Below are 22,882 nucleotides of genomic sequence, written 5' to 3' on the forward strand. Positions count from 1 at the left end.
GTTACGTATTTAAAACGCCCAGTCAGATGTATTTTACACCTGCCAAGCACAAGTCACCCAATTTCGAAAATTGGACGTTGAATGTACCCTCTCATGAATATTGATTGGCAACATTTTCCAATATGTCAGCGCTCAAATCGGACACAATAGAACAATAGACCATTCAGTGCGTTGGTTATGCATACCTATACAAAATACAATGCCTGGTAACCCACCACTTGAACAGGATTTAGCAAAAGCAAACAAAGACCAGAGCTATTAAAAGTTATATAGCCATCTAAGGTAGAAGCTTATTATCCACTTCAACAATAGGATAATAGATTAGTGTTTCAATATCAAAATGAGATCGATGTCGGGCCAGCTTAAGTTACCGATGAATACACATTTTACACCGTAACTCAGAAGAAATATTTTGGTTATTACAAATTTTAAGAAAGAACCAGGTGTACACTTTTTTACAGTTAAGATTGTGTCAATTCTTCGAACTCTTTCCAAAGTGGCTGTCATTTAACATTACTGTATTATTTCGAAAGATTAGAATAAATGCTTCATTTAAATATAAAGTTAGATTTTGTATCTCGTCGCAGGATGAGGATCTCGGATGGATTCGTGGGTAACAGCGTCTGGAAAATAGCAATTCCTAATAATTTTTTTTTTAATACAAATAAAGAATGCTTTTCCGTATGTGAATAATTCAGGCTGCAATTGCACTAAAATGAATTTTAATCAAAATACAGACTACATGGAATATTTAGAATGGATCATTATGGCATTTTGGGTATAAAAATAATAAATAATGAAGTTGCCAAATTCAAATAGACAGAGCAAACAGTTTTATATTATTATTTTAGTAAAATCATTCCATATTTTCATGCAGCAATATTCTATTAACTCGTGTTTGACAGTTCCTATGAACTAAAACACTATCAATACATTGTTAACTATAATTTAAGTAGGGATTCGTGGGTAACCAAAATGTTCGTGGGTAACACATATTTGAAGGTATGTATTGGTAAGCGGCAAAATAGAAAATATTACAGAAGGTTGGAAACCATAATGCGGTTATTCCTCCATTGTGTTTCAATGATTCCTGTTTCTCTAACCAATTGCATTTACCCAAAAATGGTAATTTAGGATAATCAATCAAAACTTCATGATACAGCTTCAGTATACCTTCAAGAGGACGCTATTAAACAGGACTGTTTTGGAACCTATTTCGCATGTTTTCAAAATGTTAAGATGCATAAGAAACATATAATTTACGAGTAAATCCTTGGATTCGTGGGTAACGCCGAATTCGTGGGTAAAGCTATAAGTACTATAGTGCCGTTTGGGGTTTGCGTTTCTTAGGTGCATAAACTGTAAGTACTGTAAAAATTATAGCATACCCATGGCTTGAATATGTGCTGATTTAAACTTAAAATAAACAATCTCCTTGTTTTTCAAGGTTAGCATCTATTCGGGATTCGTGGGTAACAAAAGTTTAAACCGTCGTAGATTTTTTTTTAAACGGTGAACGTATTTTTACGATTTACAATTTTAAGCGCTTGTCAAACTAAATTCAGTGTCCAAAGTCATTAAATGTTAATTTAAGTTATGGCAATTATATTTGCTGGACTCGTGGGTAACAGTTGATTCGTGGGTAACGTCAAATTTGATTTTATGGAATTTTATGGGTAAAACGTATTTGCATAAAATAATCACTTGGACCTCAGAATTATAGAACAAAACTTCGTTTCATGATATAGTCATTTATGGCATATTTACTTAACATTTTTCAGAACGATCATTTTATTTTTGATACGCGGGTAACAAAATTATTAGCCAAATTGACTTAATGGCCTCTAGAGTCCACAAACTTTGGTGGAATTCAACCGTTTTACATATGATGAGAGATCATGCAAACGTCTTTCTAACGGTACTAATTTCATTTTGATTGAAGGACATTCAATGACATATATGATGCTTTATCTTTGAATTCGTGGGCAACGCCAATTCATTTAAGCCATCATAACTTGTCCCCTGGTATGACTTGCTAGTAAAGACCTATATGCACAAAGAGAGCACATTGGACGTGACATGATATGCTCCATCAATAACGTGATTTCCTTTATTAATGGCATTTTAAAGTGGAAAGTAAACATAGAGAGAATTTTGTCCCGCTTTCGCTGGAATTGACCATATATAATTTGATCTATTACACTTGATACAAGGAAAACTAATTTAAATGTATTCAAGCGTTATTGAGTTTTAATTGCAACATGCTTCGGAGCACTAGAATCAGTTTCACTTTTGTAAAAATACGTACATGCTTTACCTATTAAATTATGATTTATTTCATACATTTGTTGTCCAGATGTTGATGAATGTACTTTAGGTACTGATATCTGTGGCGCAAATGCTGTTTGCACTAATACCGTTGGTTCCTTCACGTGTGCATGTAATGCCGGTTACAGCGGAGATGGATTATGTACAGGTCGGTGTATTGTTTATGATATCGCCATTATACAATTTTTCAAGTAATTTAAGTAAACTGCCCCATATACTACAACGCTAATAATGATAAATATATGATTACGAAAACTACAAACAAATCTTCGAAAATACCGAGGGTAGATGAGCTGCAGTCTATTATTGTCGCCTATCTACCTTCAAACCTCTTGTACTGCGTCTTGAAGATGGCGTCAACATCTCTTGGATAATGTTATGTTTCAACCAGCAAAGTATGCCATTCGTTATCGACGGCAATAATTTACAAACGATTAGTGTTTCTGCTGAATAGTGGTAGGTTTCTGTATTTCAATAAGCCTATATTTATTGATTCATGAGCGATCTTCAACAATCCAGGCAGTAGTTCTTAAACAAAGCAATAATGTTATTAAGTACCCGATGGTAGCCTCAGAAAGGTTTCACACACTAAAATTCAAACAATTGGAATAAATAGGGCATATGAGGAAATTGTTATAGACGGGTTTTTTTTTCGAAAAACACGAGTCTGTTGTCTGTCAAGCAGTATTTTGAGAGCGCGACCCACAAAATACCCACTTAATAACCCCATTGCATCTTATAGGGGGAAAATAAACTGATTCAAATAAAACTTTAAAATATGTCAAATTATGCGTCGTGTCTTGTTTGTGCGTGCAAAAAGCTACTCCGGTTCAATTGCTATCATGCATTTTTGTGTAGCCCATGCTATCAAATATCTCTGGTAGCAGTGCAGTTCTGTCCCAACCCCCAACTGTTACTAAACACCCCATCTGAGGGTGTCTGGCCTATACACTACACGTGTACAAATCAATAGGGCATTAAATGGAGCAAAACTGCAACTTTTGAATTTGCATCTTCCTTAGGTTTTGGATCATTGTGGCTTTATTTCTTGACCAATTTTAACGATTGGTTTCTGGCTCAAATTGTGATATATCCACTTTTGTTTAGGATATACAGGGGTAACAATAACTGGTACCTTACTTGTTTTGCAGATTGTATGTTTTACCTAATAAGTTATGGCTTATTTCATACATTTGTGTACAGATGTTGACGAATGTACTTTAGGTACTGATAACTGTGGCGCAAATGCTGTTTGCACTAATACCGTTGGTTCCTTCACATGTGACTGTAATGTAGGTTACAGCGGAGATGGATTATGCACAGGTTGGTTTATTGTTTATATATTATCGCCATTATACAATTTTTTCAAGTAATTTTTAAATTAAAAGTAACTGCCCCCTATACTATAACGCAAATATTACTTTTTGGAAATGCTGCATTTCTATCAACATTTTCAACCATGATTGCTTTCGGCCAATCTGCGATGAATAAAGGCTGAAAATGTTAATTAATATGCAAAACTGATGCCAATAGAAAACCGTACATGATAGCAGGATGATGTTTTTGTATGTTTTTTGCGCACAAAGTATACAATGTAGTACTTGATAACAAAAATACATAAAAGTATTTAATTATATTTGTGCGGGACAAAATAGGCATTAGACGGAAAAACCAAATCAGACATAAAATAACTACAGCATGCAGTTTTCGTTGTTTAATTTAATATTATGTTGTCTGTCCCTGAAGAAGAGCAGTTTATTTGCTCGAAACGTCGTTTGATTTTTTGTCTGTTAGGTTTTCTTTGTCTACTATGAGCACAGTGATTTTCATCACTCCAGTGTACTTTTGTACTGTTTTCCTGACACTTCCGTGGGTTCTGGAATTTTTGGCTATCGAACTTTGCCTGTTTTTAGGCCTACATTGGTTGTTTGGTTTGTTCTAGTGCACTTTTTCTTCTAATGCCTATTTTGTCCCGCACTACGTACGTCAAGTTGGTGTACCTTGCTTTTTTTCTTTCCAGTTGTTCATATATTTAAGGTATCCTCTTGTATCATTTATTGAGCCTTGATGTGTTTTCTATCCTCGTCCGTTTGCACTAAATATAGCATATGTAGAGTATTAACCCAAGTTATACAGTTCATTCATGTCAAATGTTTCTATTTTAATATCCCAGTTTGCGTCGACAATCTGGGAATGACAAACAGTGACATACCAGATGCGAATATTCATGCGTCATCAGAGTATAGCTCTAGCTACGGAGCCACAAAGGGAAGGCTGAATGGTTCCAGTTATTGGAAAGCGGCTCATTCTCAGGCAGGACCAATTTGGATAGAAGTTGATATTGGTAATGACAATGCATCGTGTAGAATTTGGAAGCATTTCATAACCAAATTTATTTTAAATTTTCTTTTCTTTCATATACACTCCCGATAAATAAATGAAAAATTAATGATTAACCAAAATGGGAACATGTATAAATAGTTCAAATCATCAACATGATCAGAGCTAATAATCATGGAACAACTGTCTCAAATGCGAAAAGTTAATTTATTAGGAACATCGGGTTTTTTCACCGTATTACCCAAAATAAAATAGACATTTTAGTTTCACTCAAAGTTACATACATTTAAAAAAAAACACTTATTGTCATAATGATTAAGGGAACTACAGTTTGACATCGTTGCGATGTACATACAGAGAATTTTCACGCACGATAAGTTAAAAAAACACCATGTAGAACAATATCAGGCGTATATGTGGCTGGAGTTCTGCGGAATGTTTTATTATATTTATTTGAAGGTAAGGCCAAATATAAAATTCTGAACTTGTGTAATACTTGCATAATGTATGTAAATTTTACAACATTTTGATAGATCCTCATACTAATGAAGTAAAATTTTACCAAGCAAGGGCTGGGTAAACAATACAGAGACATTAAGGGGGTACTACACCCCTCAATAAATTTGTGTCTATTTTTGCATTTAAAAAAAAACTAATAACACAGTGGTAACAAAAGTTATGTATATTATAGGGGCAAGAAATTCAATCACTACACTGGAATTTCAGTGACCCAAGACAAGCGGTTTGTTATTTATGATCAGAAATAAGGTACCGCTAGGATGTACCTCGTTTCCTATCATATATACTGAACCGCTTGACTTGAGTCACTGAAATTTCAGTGTAGTAATTGGATTCCTTGCCCCAATAATATACAAAACTTTTGTTACCAGTGTGTAATTATTTTTTGATAAAAATGCAAAAATAGTCACAAATTTACCACATGGGTGTAGTACCCCCTTAAGTAAAATATTACAGAGCAATCTTGTAAAAGCATTACCTAACAAGTCGGTACAAAAGTAAAAAGTAATGTTTCATTGTTGTTATTTTGTTCTTTTGGGGTTGAAAAAATATTTTGCAAATATGTTTGGCCAAAATATTTGCAATAACGTTTTAAAAACGTTTATATAACCCGACATTTAAATGTTATTAAAACGTTTTGATTAAAACAACCCAAAAAAACGAAAAACAACACAATTTAAGAACATTACTATATGTATTTGCTGGGTGCAAATATTTTAACATAATGTTATTTAAGTGTTGACAAAATATTTAGCAAAATTGTTTGCAAAAATAGTTTACAATAACATTTTGAAAGTGTAAGTGTTTTTGTAGTGTGTTTTCATACAAAACGTTTTAAAACGTTTTCACGACCTTTACATAACCCTATATTTAATGTTATAAAAACATTTTTACCTAAACCAAAACCTAAAATATAACTTTTACTGTGTTTGCTGGGTATACGTTCATCCAAATTGAGTGAAATTTTACTTAACTTCTGTAAAATGTTCTCTGTGTGTAATGTTCTTGAGTTACAAGCGAAAAAAGAAAAAGAAACCACATGTCAATAATAATACAGTTTCCATTTCTTTTATCAACAGGTTACCTGACACATGTATTCGGTGTTATAACGCAGGGTAGTGGTCAAGCTTCACACGCTGACTATGTGAAATCATTCACAGTGTCAACATTCGAGACTACTGGTGCCAACGAGGAGTTTATTAAAGATCAAAATGGAGAGGCAATTGTAAGTAGATAGTTAACATTCCCTCATTTCAAATACCGTAAACGTTCGCCTAATGGCGCTATAGAGTTCATGGAAATGAGAGAGCGCCATCCCTGTAAAAGCCGACTATTATCACTGATCATTAAGGGTACGTGTAGTTAAAGGGTGAAACCTATCGACACATAGAATTATGAACAAGATCGAACAAACTTATTCATGATAATGCGGTAATCATTCACCTGATACGTTGTGGCCCAGTGAACAGAGCATTAGACTATAGTGCGAGGATAAAGAGAACTTGTGGAGAAGATTGATGGTTCGAATCTCATGCAGTAATTTCTGACAGATTATGATGTCTGTCAATGTTTTTTTTTCTGATTTGAGGAAATTTTATTCTCTATTTTCTTGATTTTATCTTTAACATTGTTTATATAATTTTTTTATTTTATCTTGTATGTGTCTTTTTTCATGATTCTTTGTTATTATCGTTTCATTTTAGAGTAACTCAATCCATTCAATCAAATGTTGTAATGAACCTATTTGATTGTATAGGCATTTGTTATGTGTGTGAGACGAACGTACTGTCGCGTGCGACAAGTCTTTCAATACGCTGGCGAAGTTACGTAATAAATCGGATTAACTACCATAGCAATAGGTGAAAACAATTTTGAATATACCGCGCCGCACTACAAGCAGGTTGCACTCATCACCTGTGTATGTCTATAATCATAGATTGAATACAATGCCGGTCTTTTCAAAGATACTTATCTTACAGGTGCAAGTGATCAACATGATATGGTTCAATGCAGAGGTACCGCGTAACGTATCAGTGCAGCGCGGTATATTCAAAAATTGTTTTCACCTATTGCTATGGTAGTTAATCCGATTATTACGTCAGCGTATACGCGCGAGTGTCCTTGCCTATGCATCAGTGGTCATAAGAGGTATATCATTTTATTCGAAAGGGGAGGGGGTCCCAAATATACGGGGTCATAAAGTCTTGGAAAGAATAATAGGAGTCACACGATGAACACAGAAAGTCTGTTATTTTATTCAAAAAGACTGATTTCAATAAAATTTTGGGGTTTGGGATCATAAAATTTTTGTTGCCGAAATAGGGGGTGCACAATTTTATTGACGCAGACTTTTGTAAATTTAGGACCCCCCTTCCGAAAAAAAATGATAGCCCTCTAAGAGGATTCAATAGATAACCTCTGCCCCAATAATCCCTAGCTATATTTGTTTGAAACTGTTCCACGGAGGATGTATCATAATAGGCTCAGTCTTCAAATGATATAAATAAAATTTGAATGAGTGAACGAACAAAATCATACAACGACCAACTGAATAGAGGCTGTGCATATGACGTATCATCCCGTAAATATGGCGGACTACTCAAAATGCATTCAACAAAAGCATGATTGCATCTACCGCGACAGTTCGTCTCACACACATAACAAAATGCACTACGATCAAATAGGTTGATGACAACATTTGATTGAATGGACTGCACTGCGCCATGATTACGGGAAGAAACCGGTTCAAATCCTTTGTTTGGAGCCAATCGATAAACGCAAGGCCTCTAATAGCTATCATTGAATACTGGCTAGGATTCCACAACACAATGAGAACATGTTATAAGGCGCTTTGGAAGGCACACAATACCCCAATGCCCGCCCCAATGGCTTTCCATATTATGTGCACTCAACAACTATTCAGTATCGAAGCCCGGTATCGAAGTTACGTAATATTACTATGTCAACGGGATCACGCGCTTAAGTAATGAACCACGATCAGTACACAAAAAAGGCATACCAAAATAGCGTGATCGTAATGATCGCCATACAAACAGTGCTTGGTTCCGATACCATCACGGAGTTACGTAACTACTTCGTGGTCTGATAGTTATATGATCAATGGTTTGATCTACTTGGGTTCGATCCTTTTAAGAAAAGAAAAAATAGCTGATCATTTATAATGCATAAATGAATAAAGTAATGTAGTTACACCATGGTTACACAATTTGAAACATTGAGGTCGTTCTATTTTTCAAAGGTCATTTAACTGTTAAATGTAGCGGAATATATTAGACTCGCTGAGTCTCATGGACGCCGTTCCTATGTCCATCAGACTCGTATTTCCCATTTTGGATGTCAATGGGAAATACACACTTAACGATTTGCGCCGGTTAGAAACTTGAAAAAAAATCTTTAAAATGTTATCAATGTATATAAAAGTGGTACCAACCTTATTGTGCTTGCTAATTTAAGACTCGGTTGAAACAAAATTAAGGATCGCATGCATTTTAGTTTCCCAAACGGCAAAATTATCGTCAAAGTTCTGCCGAAATCGGCACCCTTGCGAAGGGTTCAGAATTCGAATCGGGAACGAAAATATCCGATCTTTGCGATCAAAAACACAAAATTACAACTTTAAACATACTATTGGCAAAAGACATTATTACCAAACAATATAGAATAGAAAATTTGACATCATTTTCTCAAAATATTGAAGAAATTTGCTCACTAGACATCGAAAAAGTACGCAATCCAATTCCCGTTCAAACGCGTGAGAAACTGAAAGTGCATAATCCCGACTAGGAATATATCACGCATTGATAGGTAGCAGGTGGAGCAAATTTTATCAGCGGTTTTTGTTGCCGTTTGTTCGCAGTGCCTAATTTATCTTTTAAAAAATAAGAAAATTAAAATTAAATTAAAAAAAATTCACAATATTCGTTCGTAAAGTGGGGACAAAATCCAAAAACATTTCTTGACCCTTCTTCACATAAAAGTGGGGGCAGAAATCAAGATTCGAACAAGTACCATTCACCATTCAAGGCGCACCCTCTACCGACTGAGCTAACGGGTCAGACAATAGAAGGGTGTAATTTTGAACTGAAGAATATTAAAAAATATGAAGAAATTACAATGTTATATAAAGATTTACCAAAATGAGTTTAGGTATAACGTATGAATCGATTTACAAATTAAGTCCAATGGCACTTTGAGAAAGAATACCTGAAGAAACCCCAAAACATTTGCTGCTCTAGCAACTAACCTAGTGACCTAAAGTATTGGGTCATGTCACGATTTTTTTTTCTGAGGTATTATGTCCAGGTTGCTCAATTTAACATACACGTATCCTTAATGCTGTTGAGATTTTACAAGGATGGCGCTCTCACATTTCTAAGAATCCAAAAGCGCCATTAGGCGAACGTTTACGGTATATAGTTTTGGTTTCTCTTTTGTTCAGAAACCAAAAATCAAGGGATTAAAAAGTAGAGCTGATCTGATCTGCAATCATAACACTATTATGCTGGGAGGACACAGTATAGGGTATATAACCAGAAGTATACAATAGCTAGTTAAAAACTTCGTTTTTACTTAGGAATTGTTCAAAATGAACAAAATTTACAGCCTATTGTGCTAACATAATTATTATCATGATTGATATCGGAAATCTATCCCGCGGACGACAGTTGATGCTCTCTGTCGAAGTAGTCCAGGAGCAAGATCCCACAGGGGGCCTAAATAAGGACTTGGTTCATCCCCCACTACATACAAGGTTTGACACCATAGGTAGTTAGTATGGACCCTCTAGATCACTGCTAGGTAGGTAGTGGACTCAAATTGTGGTATCACTTTTTTTTTACAGGTCATTTTATGTATGGACGTATAATCGAATAAAATCACCAAAAATAGGACAAAATTAAGGGTAGGGGAAATATAAACTCCAAGAACTCAACCTTTACTCATAATAATGAATTTATTTTGGTATGAATATGTAGCTAATTGATTGTTCTAACTGCTTAGTATTATTTGAAAGCAAACCTAGGTTTCATTTGATCATGATTTGAAGTGGCCAGTCCATAGGCCTACACTAGTGAAAAATCAGATTTTTCACAACAATGCGTAGGGTGGGTGTTTTTGTGACATTGGCTTCAAATTTTACTATTGTGTCAATTTCTATTTTCAAAATTAATTAAGTTTCCATTTTTTTTTTTTGTTTTTAATATCAAGCATATTTAGGCAAACTTTGATGTTCTGGTTCAAATATTTATGTATGTGCATGTTTGCTTGCATGTTGGTTTGTGTTGTGTAGGTTTGGGGTAGGTGGGGTTGGGTATGTGGGGTGGGTGCAGGGGTGTGTATAGGGTTCAGGGTTGGGGTGTTTTACATGTCTTAATATGTCACTCGGCTGAACTATATAAGTTCTATTAACAAAATTTGTTTGGTAAGTTGCCATTCATGTAATATTTTGAATATTTATATGTGTGGGGTGAGATCAACCGCTGTTTGTCAGGAAAATAGACTGAAAATGTAAACAAATAGTTACTTTTCCACATGTAGCAGCGTGTGTATATAACAATATTAAGGGGTAGGGGAAATATAAACCATCATAACTCAACTTCAACTCCTGATAATGAATTAATTTTTGAATTAATATGTAGCTAATTGATTGTTCAAACGTGTTAGTATTATTTTAAAGCAAAGCAAACATTAATTGTCAGGTAGATAGCCATAAAATGTGAGAAAAGGTTACTTTTCTATGTATAACCATGTCAAATATGGCATTATTAAGGGTAGGGGAAATAAAACCACCATAACTCAACCTTTACTCATAATAATGAATTCATTTTGGTATCAACATGTAGCTAATTGATTGCTCTAACTTTCCAGTATTATTTTTAACAGAAAAACCAGAACATAGACATAAAATATGATAAAAATGTTAATTTTCCAATGTGTAACAGCGTAAAATTTGACAATATTAAAGGTTAGGGGACGTACAAACCAACGTAACTCGACATTTATTCATTATAATTCATTCATTTTGGCATTAATATATAGCTATTTGGTTGTTGTAATCTTTTAAAGCAAAATAACCATTAATTGTTAGCGGGAAAGTCATAAAATGTTTAAAAATGTCAATTTTTCATGTGTAGTACCGTAAAATATGACAATATTAAGGTGTAGGGGACATTCAAATCACCAAAACTCAAGTTTTACTGATGAAAATGAATTCATTTTGGTATCAATATGTAGCTGTTTGATTGTTCTCATTTTCTAGTATTATTTAAAAGCAATTAAACCATTAGTTGTGAGGTACATAAAATGTACGAACATGTTAATATTCCATGTCTAACAGCGTAAAATATGACAATATTAAGGGGTAAGGGGACATACAAATCACCAAAACATAGGTTTCACTGACGAAAATTAATTCCATTTTGATATCAATATGTAGCTATTTGATTGTTCTCATTTTCAGGCATTATTTTAAAAGCAATTAAACCATTAGTTGTCAGGTAGTTAAACATACAATATGAGAAAAATGTTGATATTCCATGTCTAACAGCGTAAAATATGACAATATTAAGGGGTAAGGGACATACAAACCACCCAAACTCAAGTTTTACTGATGAAAATGAATTCATTTTGGTATCAATATGTAGCTATTTGATTGTTCTCATTTTCTGGCATTATTTTAAAAGCAATTAAACCATTAGTTGTCAGGTAGTTAAACATACAATATGAGAAAAATGTTGATATTCCATGTCTAACAGCGTAAAATATGACAATATTAAGGGGTAAGGGACATACAAACCACCCAAACTCAAGTTTTACTGATGAAAATGAATTCATTTTGGTATCAATATGTAGCTATTTGATTGTTCTCATTTTCTGGCATTATTTTAAAAGCAATTAAATCATTAGTTGTCAGGTAGTTAAACATACAATATGAGAAAAATGTTAATATTCAATGTCTAACAGCGTAAAATATGACAATATTAAGGGGTAAGGGGACATACAAATCACCCAAACTCAAGTTTTACTGATTAAAATGAATTCATTTTGGTATCAATATGTAGCTATTTGATTGTTCTCATTTTCTGGCATTATTTTAAAAGCAATTAAACCATTAGTTGTCAGGTAGTTAAACATACAATATGAGAAAAATGTTGATATTCCATGTCTAACAGCGTAAAATATGACAATATTAAGGGGTAAGGGACATACAAACCACCCAAACTCAAGTTTTACTGATGAAAATGAATTCATTTTGGTATCAATATGTAGCTATTTGATTGTTCTCATTTTCTGGCATTATTTTAAAAGCAATTAAACCATTAGTTGTCAGGTAGTTAAACATACAATATGAGAAAAATGTTGATATTCCATGTCTAATAGCGTAAAATATGACAATATTAAGGGGTAAGGGGACATACAAATCACCCAAACTCAAGTTTTACTGATTAAAATTAATTCATTTTGGTATCAATATGTAGCTATTTGATTGTTCTCATTTTCTGGCATTATTTTAAAAGCAATTAAACCATTAGTTGTCAGGTAGTTAAACATACAATATGAGAAAAATGTTGATATTCCATGTCTAACAGCGTAAAATATGACAATATTAAGGGGTAAGGGGACATACAAATCACCAAAACTCAAGTTTTACTGATGAAAATGAATTCATTTTGGTATCAATATGTAGCTATTTGATAGTTCTAACTTTCTAGTGTTATTTTAAAAGCAATTAAGCCATTAGTTGTCCGGTAGATATACATAACATGTATGGAAATGTTAATATTCAATGTCTAACAGCGTAAAATATGACAATATTAAGGGGCAAGGGACATACAAATCACCCAAACTCAAGTTTTACTGATGAAAATGAATTATTTATGGTATCAATATGTAGCTATTTGATAGTTCTAACTTTCTAGTATTATTTTAAAAGCAATTAAGTCATTAGCTGTCTGGTAGATAGACATAAGGGCGAGTTTCCCGACAGGAGTCTTATTAAGCCGAAGTCTTAAGGTGGCCTTGAGGCTACTAAGCCTAGCCCGCTCTCGAAGCCCGAGTCTTAACTCTAGCCGGATTTCTTCAACGCAAATTCAACCTAGTCTTAGTGGCCTTGTAGGCTTAACGCTTGACAACCTCGTCCCTTTCAACCAGCGACTTAATTGTATAGGCTGTTGGAGGTAGATGTACATAAGCTGTGGTCCTCACGGTTTACCGTACTAACAAGGTTGCCGTCTCATTATCTCAATGTTCCCGGCGCAAAGACTAGCCTGGACCCGCGGTCTTGTGCTTGGGCTTATACCGTACACAACTTGATGCAAGAATATTGTGTCTGTTTTTGTGTCTTTTATGTATTATTTTATTTCCACTTGACTTTTTATGAGTCCAACTTGTATGAATGATACGTCTATGCTTTACTCGTGATTCTTTCTGCATCCCAAAAAGGGTAAAACTGTAAGCCTAATGGAAAGGAATCTGCGATTCCCCTAAAAAGGAAAGCAACCAACGTGCTATCTACTGCTGATATCAGTAGTCTTCTCAGATCTCACATGAATCTATCTGTTGGTACAATATTTATAATTATTTAAGTAGAAGATATAGCAATATTATATGCATCTTATCCGTAAATTCAGTTTTAATACTGCATGCATTATTGTTTCGTGTCAAATATTTACCAATTTTGTCCTTCTTCTATTGTATTAAATTGATGTCCAACCTGGTATAATATAGGCACTCCAAAATAATATTGTAATAGGCCTACTTATGAAAAGTACGAGTATCAAACTATTAAGGCTTGGATAGGGACAGGTGGTATCATATAGGTCTTCATGATGATGATGATGATGATGATGATGATGATCATGATGATGATCATGATGATCATGATGATGATGATCATGATCATGATCATGATGATCATGATGATCATGAAAGAATTTTTTTTAAATTATATTCGTTGTTAAAAAACCATCATTCAAAATGAGTAGGTCTTATGATAGCAACAGCTACTTAAAAAAATTCAACTAACTCAAACACTAAAATAAAATGCTGAAATGTTCAACTAAATCTCGTAACTAGACATTTTCATTTGGGGGTGGGGTGGGGAAAGCGGGGGCAAACATAATAAATGAGGGGCAGGCATCGTTCGCGCTGTTTGGGTTTGTAAGGGGTGGAGTGGGTCTGAGGAGTTATTGGATCTGCTTGGAATGGGAATGTGTCCCCGGAACATTGGCGTAGATTTCTTTTTGACATGGGGGGGGGGAGGTGGGATTGAAAAAAAATTATGGTACAAATGCCATATTTAAGGTATTAAAGCTGGTGACATATAGGCCAATGGTACAAAGGTGGGATAAATTCAATTTATTTAACCTTAAAATTGAGTTTTTAAGGTTAAAATGACCAAATAATGAGGTTAATTAATAACTGTCAGAAGTAGGCCTAATTTACCTTTTTTTTGTTTTTGGGGGAAGAGCTCCCCCCCCCCCTAGTTAAGCGACTGCTTACTCATGTTAATTGAAAGACCGTCAAAAATATGAAAGATAAACTTTGCGTTACAATTTAAATAATTTGTAAATTGAAATAGACCAAGGCTTACGACCTAAGACCTGCTCTGAGGCAGGGCCAAGAAAAGCCGCTGTAAGCCTGGTCTAACAGGCTTGCGTAGACTACGGCTACAGAAGACTGATTTCGAGAAATGCAAATTTTACTGAAGCCTGGGGCTAATCCTACAAGCCTGGCCCACGGGCTAACGAAGCCTCGAGGCTATGGTAGCCGTGCTTCGGGAAATACGTTTTCAGTTAAGCCTGGTCTTACGACCTCTTAAGCCTTGAGGCTAGACAAGCCAATTGCTAAGCCACCCGTCGAGAAATTCGCCCTAAATGTATGAAAATGTTAATATTCAATGTCTAACAGCGTAAAATATGACAATATTAAGGGGTAAGGGGACATACAAATCACCAAAACACAAGTTTCACTGACGAAAATGAATTCCATTTTGGTATCAATATGTAGCTATTTGATTGTTCTCATTTTCTGGCATTATTTTAAAAGCAATTAAGTTTCCCACGAGGGGTTGAAGGTCATAATGGGGCCAATACTAAAAATGATCCTATCATGTTGTAATGTTGTAATCTCAAATTGTTCCTCTCATCGCTAAGAATTTAAAAGAAGACAATTGTCATAGTTCTACGAAGCTTAGTTCAGGGGTTATAACGTCGAATATATCAAAAATATCATAAATAAAGGTCAAATTTTAAAATGGTCCAATTGCACCAATTAACGTAAGAAACCTCAATCGTATACTACATTCAAATTTTGGTGCAACGATTTGTATTCCCGTGTTCCCCTTCACAGTTAATGCAGCCAAAGGTGAGTTATGGTAATATTTCCCCTACCCTTAATATTACCATATTTGACACTGTTACACATGGAAGTTTTTCTCACATTTCCTTTGTATCTACATAACAACTAATGATACTAGAACGTTAGATGAATTCATTATCACGAGTAAAAGTTGAGTTATGGGAGTTTATACTTCCCTACCCCTTGATATTGTCATATTTAGGGACCGTTGTAAGGGGGGGGACTGAAAAAAAAAGGGGGGTCTGAAAATTTTTGGTCCTCCTAAGGGGGGGCTGAAAAAAATGACCAAAAATTTTCCTGGAAAAATTGAGTTTATATGATTTTCTATGGGGTTGACCCATAATTTTCATGTCAAAAGGGACCCTAAAATTTTTGAGGTCTGTAAAGGGGGGCCGAAAATTTTTGCGATGAAATTTTTTTTTGCATCAGGCCCCTCCCCTTACAAGTGTTTGTGAACGGTCCCTTCTGACAGTTTCTGTGTATCTACCTGACAACTAATGATCGCTTTGTTTATAGAAAGTTAGAACAGCCAATCAGATACATTCTGATACCAAGATGAATTCATTTTCATGAGTAAAAGTTGAGTTATGGCAGTTATAAATTTCCCCTACCCCTTAATATTGTCATTTTACGCTGTTAGACATAGAAAATTTAACTTTTCCTCACAGTTTCTGTATATCTGCCTGACAAATAATGGTCGCTTTGCTTTATAATAATACTAGAAAGTTAGAACAACCAATTAGATACATTTTGATACCAAGATGAATTCATTTTCATGAGTAAAAGTTGAGTTATGGCAGTTATAAATTTCCCCTACCCCTTAATATTGTCATTTTACGCTGTTAGACATAGAAAATTGACATTTTCCTCACAGTTTCTGTATATCTGCCTGACAAATAATGGTCGCTTTGCTTTATAATAATACTAGAAAGTTAGAACAACCAATTAGATACATTTTGATACCAAGATGAATTCATTTTCATGAGTAAAAGTTGAGTTATGGCAGTTATAAATTTCACCTACCCCTTAATATTGTCATTTTACGCTGTCAGACATAGAAAATTGACCTTTTCCTCACAGTTTCTGTATATCTGCCTGACAAATAATGGTCGCTTTGCTTTATAATAATACTAGAAAGTTAGAACAACCAATTAGATACATTTTGATACCAAGATGAATTCATTCTCATGAGTAAATGTTGAGTTATGGCAGTTTATATGTCCTCTACCCCTTAATATTGTCACATTTAAGCTGTTAGACATAGAATATTTACCTTTTCCTCACAGTTACTGTGTATCTACCTGACAACTAATGATCGCTTTGCTTTGAAATAATACTAGAAAGTTAGAACAATCACCTAAATACATTTTGATATCAAGATGAATTCATTTTCATGAGTAAAAGTTGAGTTGTGGCAGTTTATATTTCCCCTACCCCTTAATATTGTCATATTTATTTATGCTGTTAGACATAGAATAGTTACCTTTTCCTCACAAATACTGTGTATCTACCTGACAAATAATGATCGCTTTGCTTTAAAATAATACTAGAAAGTTAGAACAATCACTTCGATACGTTTTGATACCAAGATGAATTCATTTTCATGAGTAAAAGTTGAGTTATGGCAGTTACAAATTTCCCCTACCCCTTAATGTTGTCATTTTACGCTGTTAGACATAGGAAATGTACCTTTTCCTCACAGTTTCTGTATATCTGCCTGACAAATAATGGTCGCTTTGCTTTAAAATAATACTAGAAAGCTAGACCAATAACTTGGATATATTTTGATACCAAGATGAATTCAATTTCATGAGTAAAAGTTGAGTTATGACAGTTTACATTTCCCCTACCCCGTAATATTGCCATCTTCACGCTGTTAGACATAGAAAAGTTACCTTTTCCTCACAGTTTCTGTATATCTGTCTGACAACTAATGGTTGCTTTGCTTTAAAATGATACTAGAAAGTTAGAACAATCACTTAGATACATTTTGAAACCAAGATGAATTCATTTTCATGAGTAAAAGTTGAGTTATGGCAGTTTATATTTCCCCTACCCCTTAATATTGTCATATTTACGCTGTTAGACATAGAAAACGTACCCTTTTCTCACAGTTTCTGTGTATCTACCTGACAACTAATGGTCGCTTTGCTTTAAAATAATACTAAAAAGTTAGAACAATCAATTAGATATACATATTGAATTGAATTAAATAGAATTAATACCAAGATGAAGTCAATATCATGAGTAAAATATTGAGTTCTGATGATTTATTTTCCCTTACCCCTTAATATTTTTCTATGTTATGCTGATATACGAGGGAAATCAACATCAGTTTTGTTGGGTTTTTGGGTTTTTTAAACATTTTTTGTCTTCTTTTTCCCAGTGGTTACTCACGTCCTACACATAAATATTCAAAATATTACATCAATGGAAACTTAACGGATTTTGTAAATGGAAGTTGGTGCAGTGTAGTGGCATATTAAGACAAGTACACACACATTCATCCCCTCCCCACACATACCCTATGTACACCCAGCACCCACACACACCTCGTCCCACAGACACCCCAACGAACTCATACATATTATAATGATTGGAACTGTTACAATAATGTTTCCCTTGATATGCTTAACATTAAAAACAAAATAAAACATTAAAATTTAAATAAAAAAATAAAAAATGGAAACTGAATCAATTTTGAAAATATAAAGTGCTATAGTTGTGAGATTTGAGGCCAATGTCAAACTTTACACATATGGTTTAAAAAATCAGATTACCACTCATTTATGGACTATATACTTCCAAATATGCTCAAATGAAACCTGTTTTTGTTTAAAAATAATACTAGAAAGTTAGGAAAATCATTTAGCTACATATTGATACCAAAATGAATTCAAAATAATGAGTAAAAGTTGAGTTCTTGGAGTTTATATCTCCCCTACCCTTAATTTTGTCCTATTTTTTGTGATTTTATGCGATTATACGTCCATACATAAAATGACCTGTAAAAAAAAAAGTGATACCACAATTTGAGTCCACTACCTACCTAGCAGTGATCTAGAGGGTCCATACTAACTACCTATGGTGTCAAACCTTGTATGTAGTGGGGATGAACGAAGTCATTTTTTGAGGTTGCTGCTCCTGTACTAAAGGTAGGTGGCATATTACACTCACGAGTTCTAGGCCTAGAAATCATATACATGCGCGTATACTGAAGGATGGGGTGGGGTGGGGGAATTTGTTTGTTTGTATGAAACATAAACGATGCATGGAGATGATTTGATTATGAATTAGTTTATTATCCCCAGGAAGCACAACCCATACCTCTTTAAGAGGGGGCTCCCCTCCCTATATAACCACCTCTTTCCTAAATTACCCCTTTCCCCTCCTCCTCCCCTACATTTGATATCTTCATCTCGCGCTCTCCCCCCCCTTCTCTTTCCCTTCCAATGCTCTCTCCCATCTGTTTCTCTCTCTCCCGGCCCATATCCCCCTTGCCCTCCAACCCCCCCCCCCCCCCCACACACACCCCAATCTTTTCCCCTCTATCTTCTACTTTTTGCAGTAAAAATTGCTTCAGTAAAAGTCATTAGGTTATTAGAGGTCATATAATAGCCTTCCATCGATTCTGGTACATGGGATTAAGGACATGAATCGATTTTGTTTATAGCACCTATACAATTACAGTAGTGGCCCTTTTGTAATGTCGAATGCAAATATTTCGATGGTCTATATATTTTCACAGTGAAATCAGCTTAGGCTATTTCGTAGTCTCAAGCCAATGCTTTCAAACTAAATCAATGCTTTCAAATGTAGACTGTTTTGTTCGACTTCTCTGCTCGTGAATATTGCACTGCGAAATTTAAACATTTCTTTTGTATACTTAGATCAGGTAACTCGAAAATCGTGTAATTTTATTCGTCACACCACTTATAAGAAACTGAAACCAAAACCGAAACTACCTGTCACAAATGTTTAGTTTTAAACAAAAGGTAGAAACAAAGAGTTCGATATCTTGTGATTCAAGTGGTTAGGCAGGACAATAGGAAACCACGTGACCAAAACCAAAACCAAAACTAAAACTATATATTTGAAATGAGGCACTGTCTAATAATTATGCTCATGGACATACAGACTATGCAATCGTTGTGATGAAGCTTAGAAAATTTGACTCAATCACTCATGAGCTTGTTGCGCTTCACTGGCTCCCCATACAGTAATGCATCATTTTCAAAGTCCTCCTTTTAGTCTACAAAGCTCACGACAACAAACTTTCTCCTTGCAACATCTCTGATTTGCTTCAGCCACAGCCGGTTCGTCGACAACTGCGGTCATCAACATCATCTCCTCAGTTTCTTGAACCCAGAACCCATAATGTGTCATTCGCAGACAGATCTTTTTCATGCTTTGGACCAAAAGAGTGGAACAAACTTCCCATCCATATTAGGAATGCTCAGACTGTTGGCATTTAAAAAAAAATGCTAAAATGTCATCTGTTCCAACAAGCCTATCAGACTTGAATTATTGTGTCTGCCTTTCAGCGCCTTTGAACAATTGTTTTTTTGTATATTGGCGCTTTAAAAAAAATGTTTGTTGTTGTCCTACAGGAATTTCTTGGCAACGTTGACTACTCCACCGAGGTGACCACATTTTTTTCTGAACCAGTACATGTCCGTATTGTACGCATCAACTGTCTGACCTCAAGTGGCTATTACAGACTGAGATTCGAAATATTAGGATGTAAAAAAGAATAGATATGTGACTCATCGCGTCAGAACGAGGCAAATGAGTTATATGATCGATTTTATAATTATTTGTGACGTGTCATGTCAAAAGGAGACACTTTTGGGCAGCATCGTAAATGGAGAAATAGCCAAAAATCTGCCCGGGGTGATTTGTTCACAATTTGAGTTTGTTACGAATTTGTAATTTTATTAACATTTCAAATATTGTCTGATAGTTTCAGACCGGAATATAACTGGCATCTTGTATTTTTGAGACATTTTTCAATGTAACATTGTCTCAACATTGTCAATAATATTTTTAAAGGCCAATATCTCAATTTCCAATTTTATAAAACCATACCTTAAGATCACCATAAACCTTCTCATAACTCAATTACGCCATAAACTGTAGACCTAATTCTACAAGAAATATACATCAACATCAAACAATGCACAACTAGATTTTTCTATGTATTAATAACAATCCAATATTTTAATGCGAATATGTAATATATAAGAGATAATTTGCGTTTGAGCTAGATAAAATTGGAACATCAGTGTTTTTGTTGTAAATATCCCTAAAAGACATCCCAAACAACATATCAAAAAGGGAGAAAAAATGAATTAGGCGGAAATGTTAATTTGTATAAAACAAAAGTAGTCACTTATGCAGGGCTCAAGTTCCGAATTGGACGATTACGTGTGAATAAAAATACCAATGTATTCATCTAAATAATAGGATTCAGAAAAATAAAGTGGTTTAAACTATCTCAGATATAGAATATTTGAGCTATAGACATAAAAGTCTTGTCTCCAAACTGTACTATTTCTGAATCATAATAGTGAAAGAAATATAATAAATTTGAAATTTGAGCCCTGCATTAGCGGCTATTTTTGTTTTCTCCTACTTCCTTTTTTCTCCTCTTTTCATATGTTGTTCAGGAGGGACAAAATCAAGCAAGCATTGGTGTTCCAACTCTGTCCACGTGTACTAATAGAAAGTTATCAGTCTATCACAACTGTAAAAAAAATTATAATTAGTCTGCAAAAAGGAAAAGTTACCCGAAAAGAATTGTCTTGTCCAATATAACACTCATTCATTATATCTGCATGTTTCTGAAAACCATAAACGAAAAAGTATTATAAAATAAAACAAAACAAGGAGAAAAAACTTCAATGGTGTTTGTTTTCTTTTTAGTTTTACAACAAGTGTCCACAGGTGTACACCCATTTCTCAAACTCCTCAATGAACTAAAAAAGATTAGACAATAATCGTCTTCTCTGAATGAATAAAGAACTTATTTTTGTGACTCAAGAGTTTGTGTTTTATGGGAAGGCCATGGGTTTTTGCTGGAATACATTTTTCAGTTCATGTTCTAAGCCCCTGATTTGAGACCTTGATTTCGTTTTTAATTCTTTCTCGGTCGACTTCTTGGATACCTGCAGAATGAAAATAAAAAACGCAGTAATTATGCCATATACAATTCCAATACAATAGCTATAATATATCATCAACCTGCTACGATTTAAACGTCCAGAATAATACTCCAAGCATACATCAGTTACGTATTCTTAGTTAGTGGGAGTGATCTATTAGTAGACACATAATCTGATTGGACAATCGCATAATTTTGGGTGTCGTCTATCAGGCTGTAGACGACCCCACGTCATCATAAGTGTTGATAAACGCGTAACACGCTCATAGAGGTGCGAGTATGTATCGCGTTTTATGCGTAGACACAGTGCGGAATACCCGCACGCGCTAGCAGTACGCGCAACAAAAGATGTGAAGTTGTAAACAAGTTTCGTTCATTTTAGAAAAGGTGGAGTTTTTATGACGGTAACTTAATTTTTGATTTAAAAACAGTTTACAGTTATTAAAATAATCTTTAACTGACTAAGAATGAGAATAAACGATAGGAATTTTTATTTTGCCTATCCTCTACCTATCCAATATTTTTATCGTAGTGGGTGCGCCGGCATCCACTACTCAAAATATTGGACCTGCCTGTCGTCTATCACACGGTAGAGGATAATCAAAATAAAAATTCCTATCGTTTATTCTCTAACTCACTCTTTTCATTTCTGAATTCTTTGTAATATGTCGCATTATCATTTGTTCTTATGCAAACTTTTAAGAATAAACATATTTTAAACATATTTATGCACTTAAAGATCCGTAACCCGATCGACAGCATCATTCCCCCCTAATTGTTTTCATTGTTGAAGAGTTTTTGGTATCATATAGATTATATTTTTCTCATTACCATTCTAAAATTTGACGATCCATTTCGATATATTTCCTGAGAAATCATGAAAAAGCAGGCTAATTATGGTATACCACTTTTTACCACCTTCGACAATCTGGGTAGGAAAGGATGAATCCGTGAATAAGAGCCGTTTTACCTCATACAAATTCGCACGAATTGAAATAGGTCCAAATAATAGAGGACGCTATAATGATAATACGCTTAAAAAAAAAAAAAAAAAAAAAGAAATACATTATGGGCGAAATAAATAACAAGCAAGACTTTATCTTGCCAAGGATAATACGAAGAACATGAAAAAAATATATCAGAAAACATGCCCCC

General features: G+C 34.5%; 2 protein-coding genes across 2 annotated transcripts in view; both read left to right on the forward strand.

Annotated features, from left to right (window-relative positions):
• The window catches only part of LOC140139194 (uncharacterized), an 893,593-nt gene that overhangs the window by 774,368 nt on the left and 96,343 nt on the right, over positions 1–22,882 (forward strand). The window contains exon 17 of the mRNA XM_072160975.1: positions 2,357–2,476. Coding sequence (XP_072017076.1) covers positions 2,357–2,476 — 120 coding nt within the window. The remainder of the gene's footprint in view (positions 1–2,356; positions 2,477–22,882) is intronic.
• On the forward strand, positions 3,504–21,380 carry LOC140139622 (lactadherin-like). Its single transcript, XM_072161325.1, has 4 exons — positions 3,504–3,651; positions 4,502–4,672; positions 6,267–6,412; positions 20,175–21,380. The coding sequence occupies exons 1-4, from the start codon at positions 3,504–3,506 to the stop codon at positions 20,319–20,321; spliced, it is 612 nt and encodes a 203-aa protein (XP_072017426.1). The 3' UTR covers positions 20,322–21,380.

This window comes from Amphiura filiformis, chromosome 18 (genome assembly GCF_039555335.1).
Source record: "Amphiura filiformis chromosome 18, Afil_fr2py, whole genome shotgun sequence".
In the NCBI taxonomy this organism is placed as follows: domain Eukaryota; kingdom Metazoa; phylum Echinodermata; class Ophiuroidea; order Amphilepidida; family Amphiuridae; genus Amphiura; species Amphiura filiformis.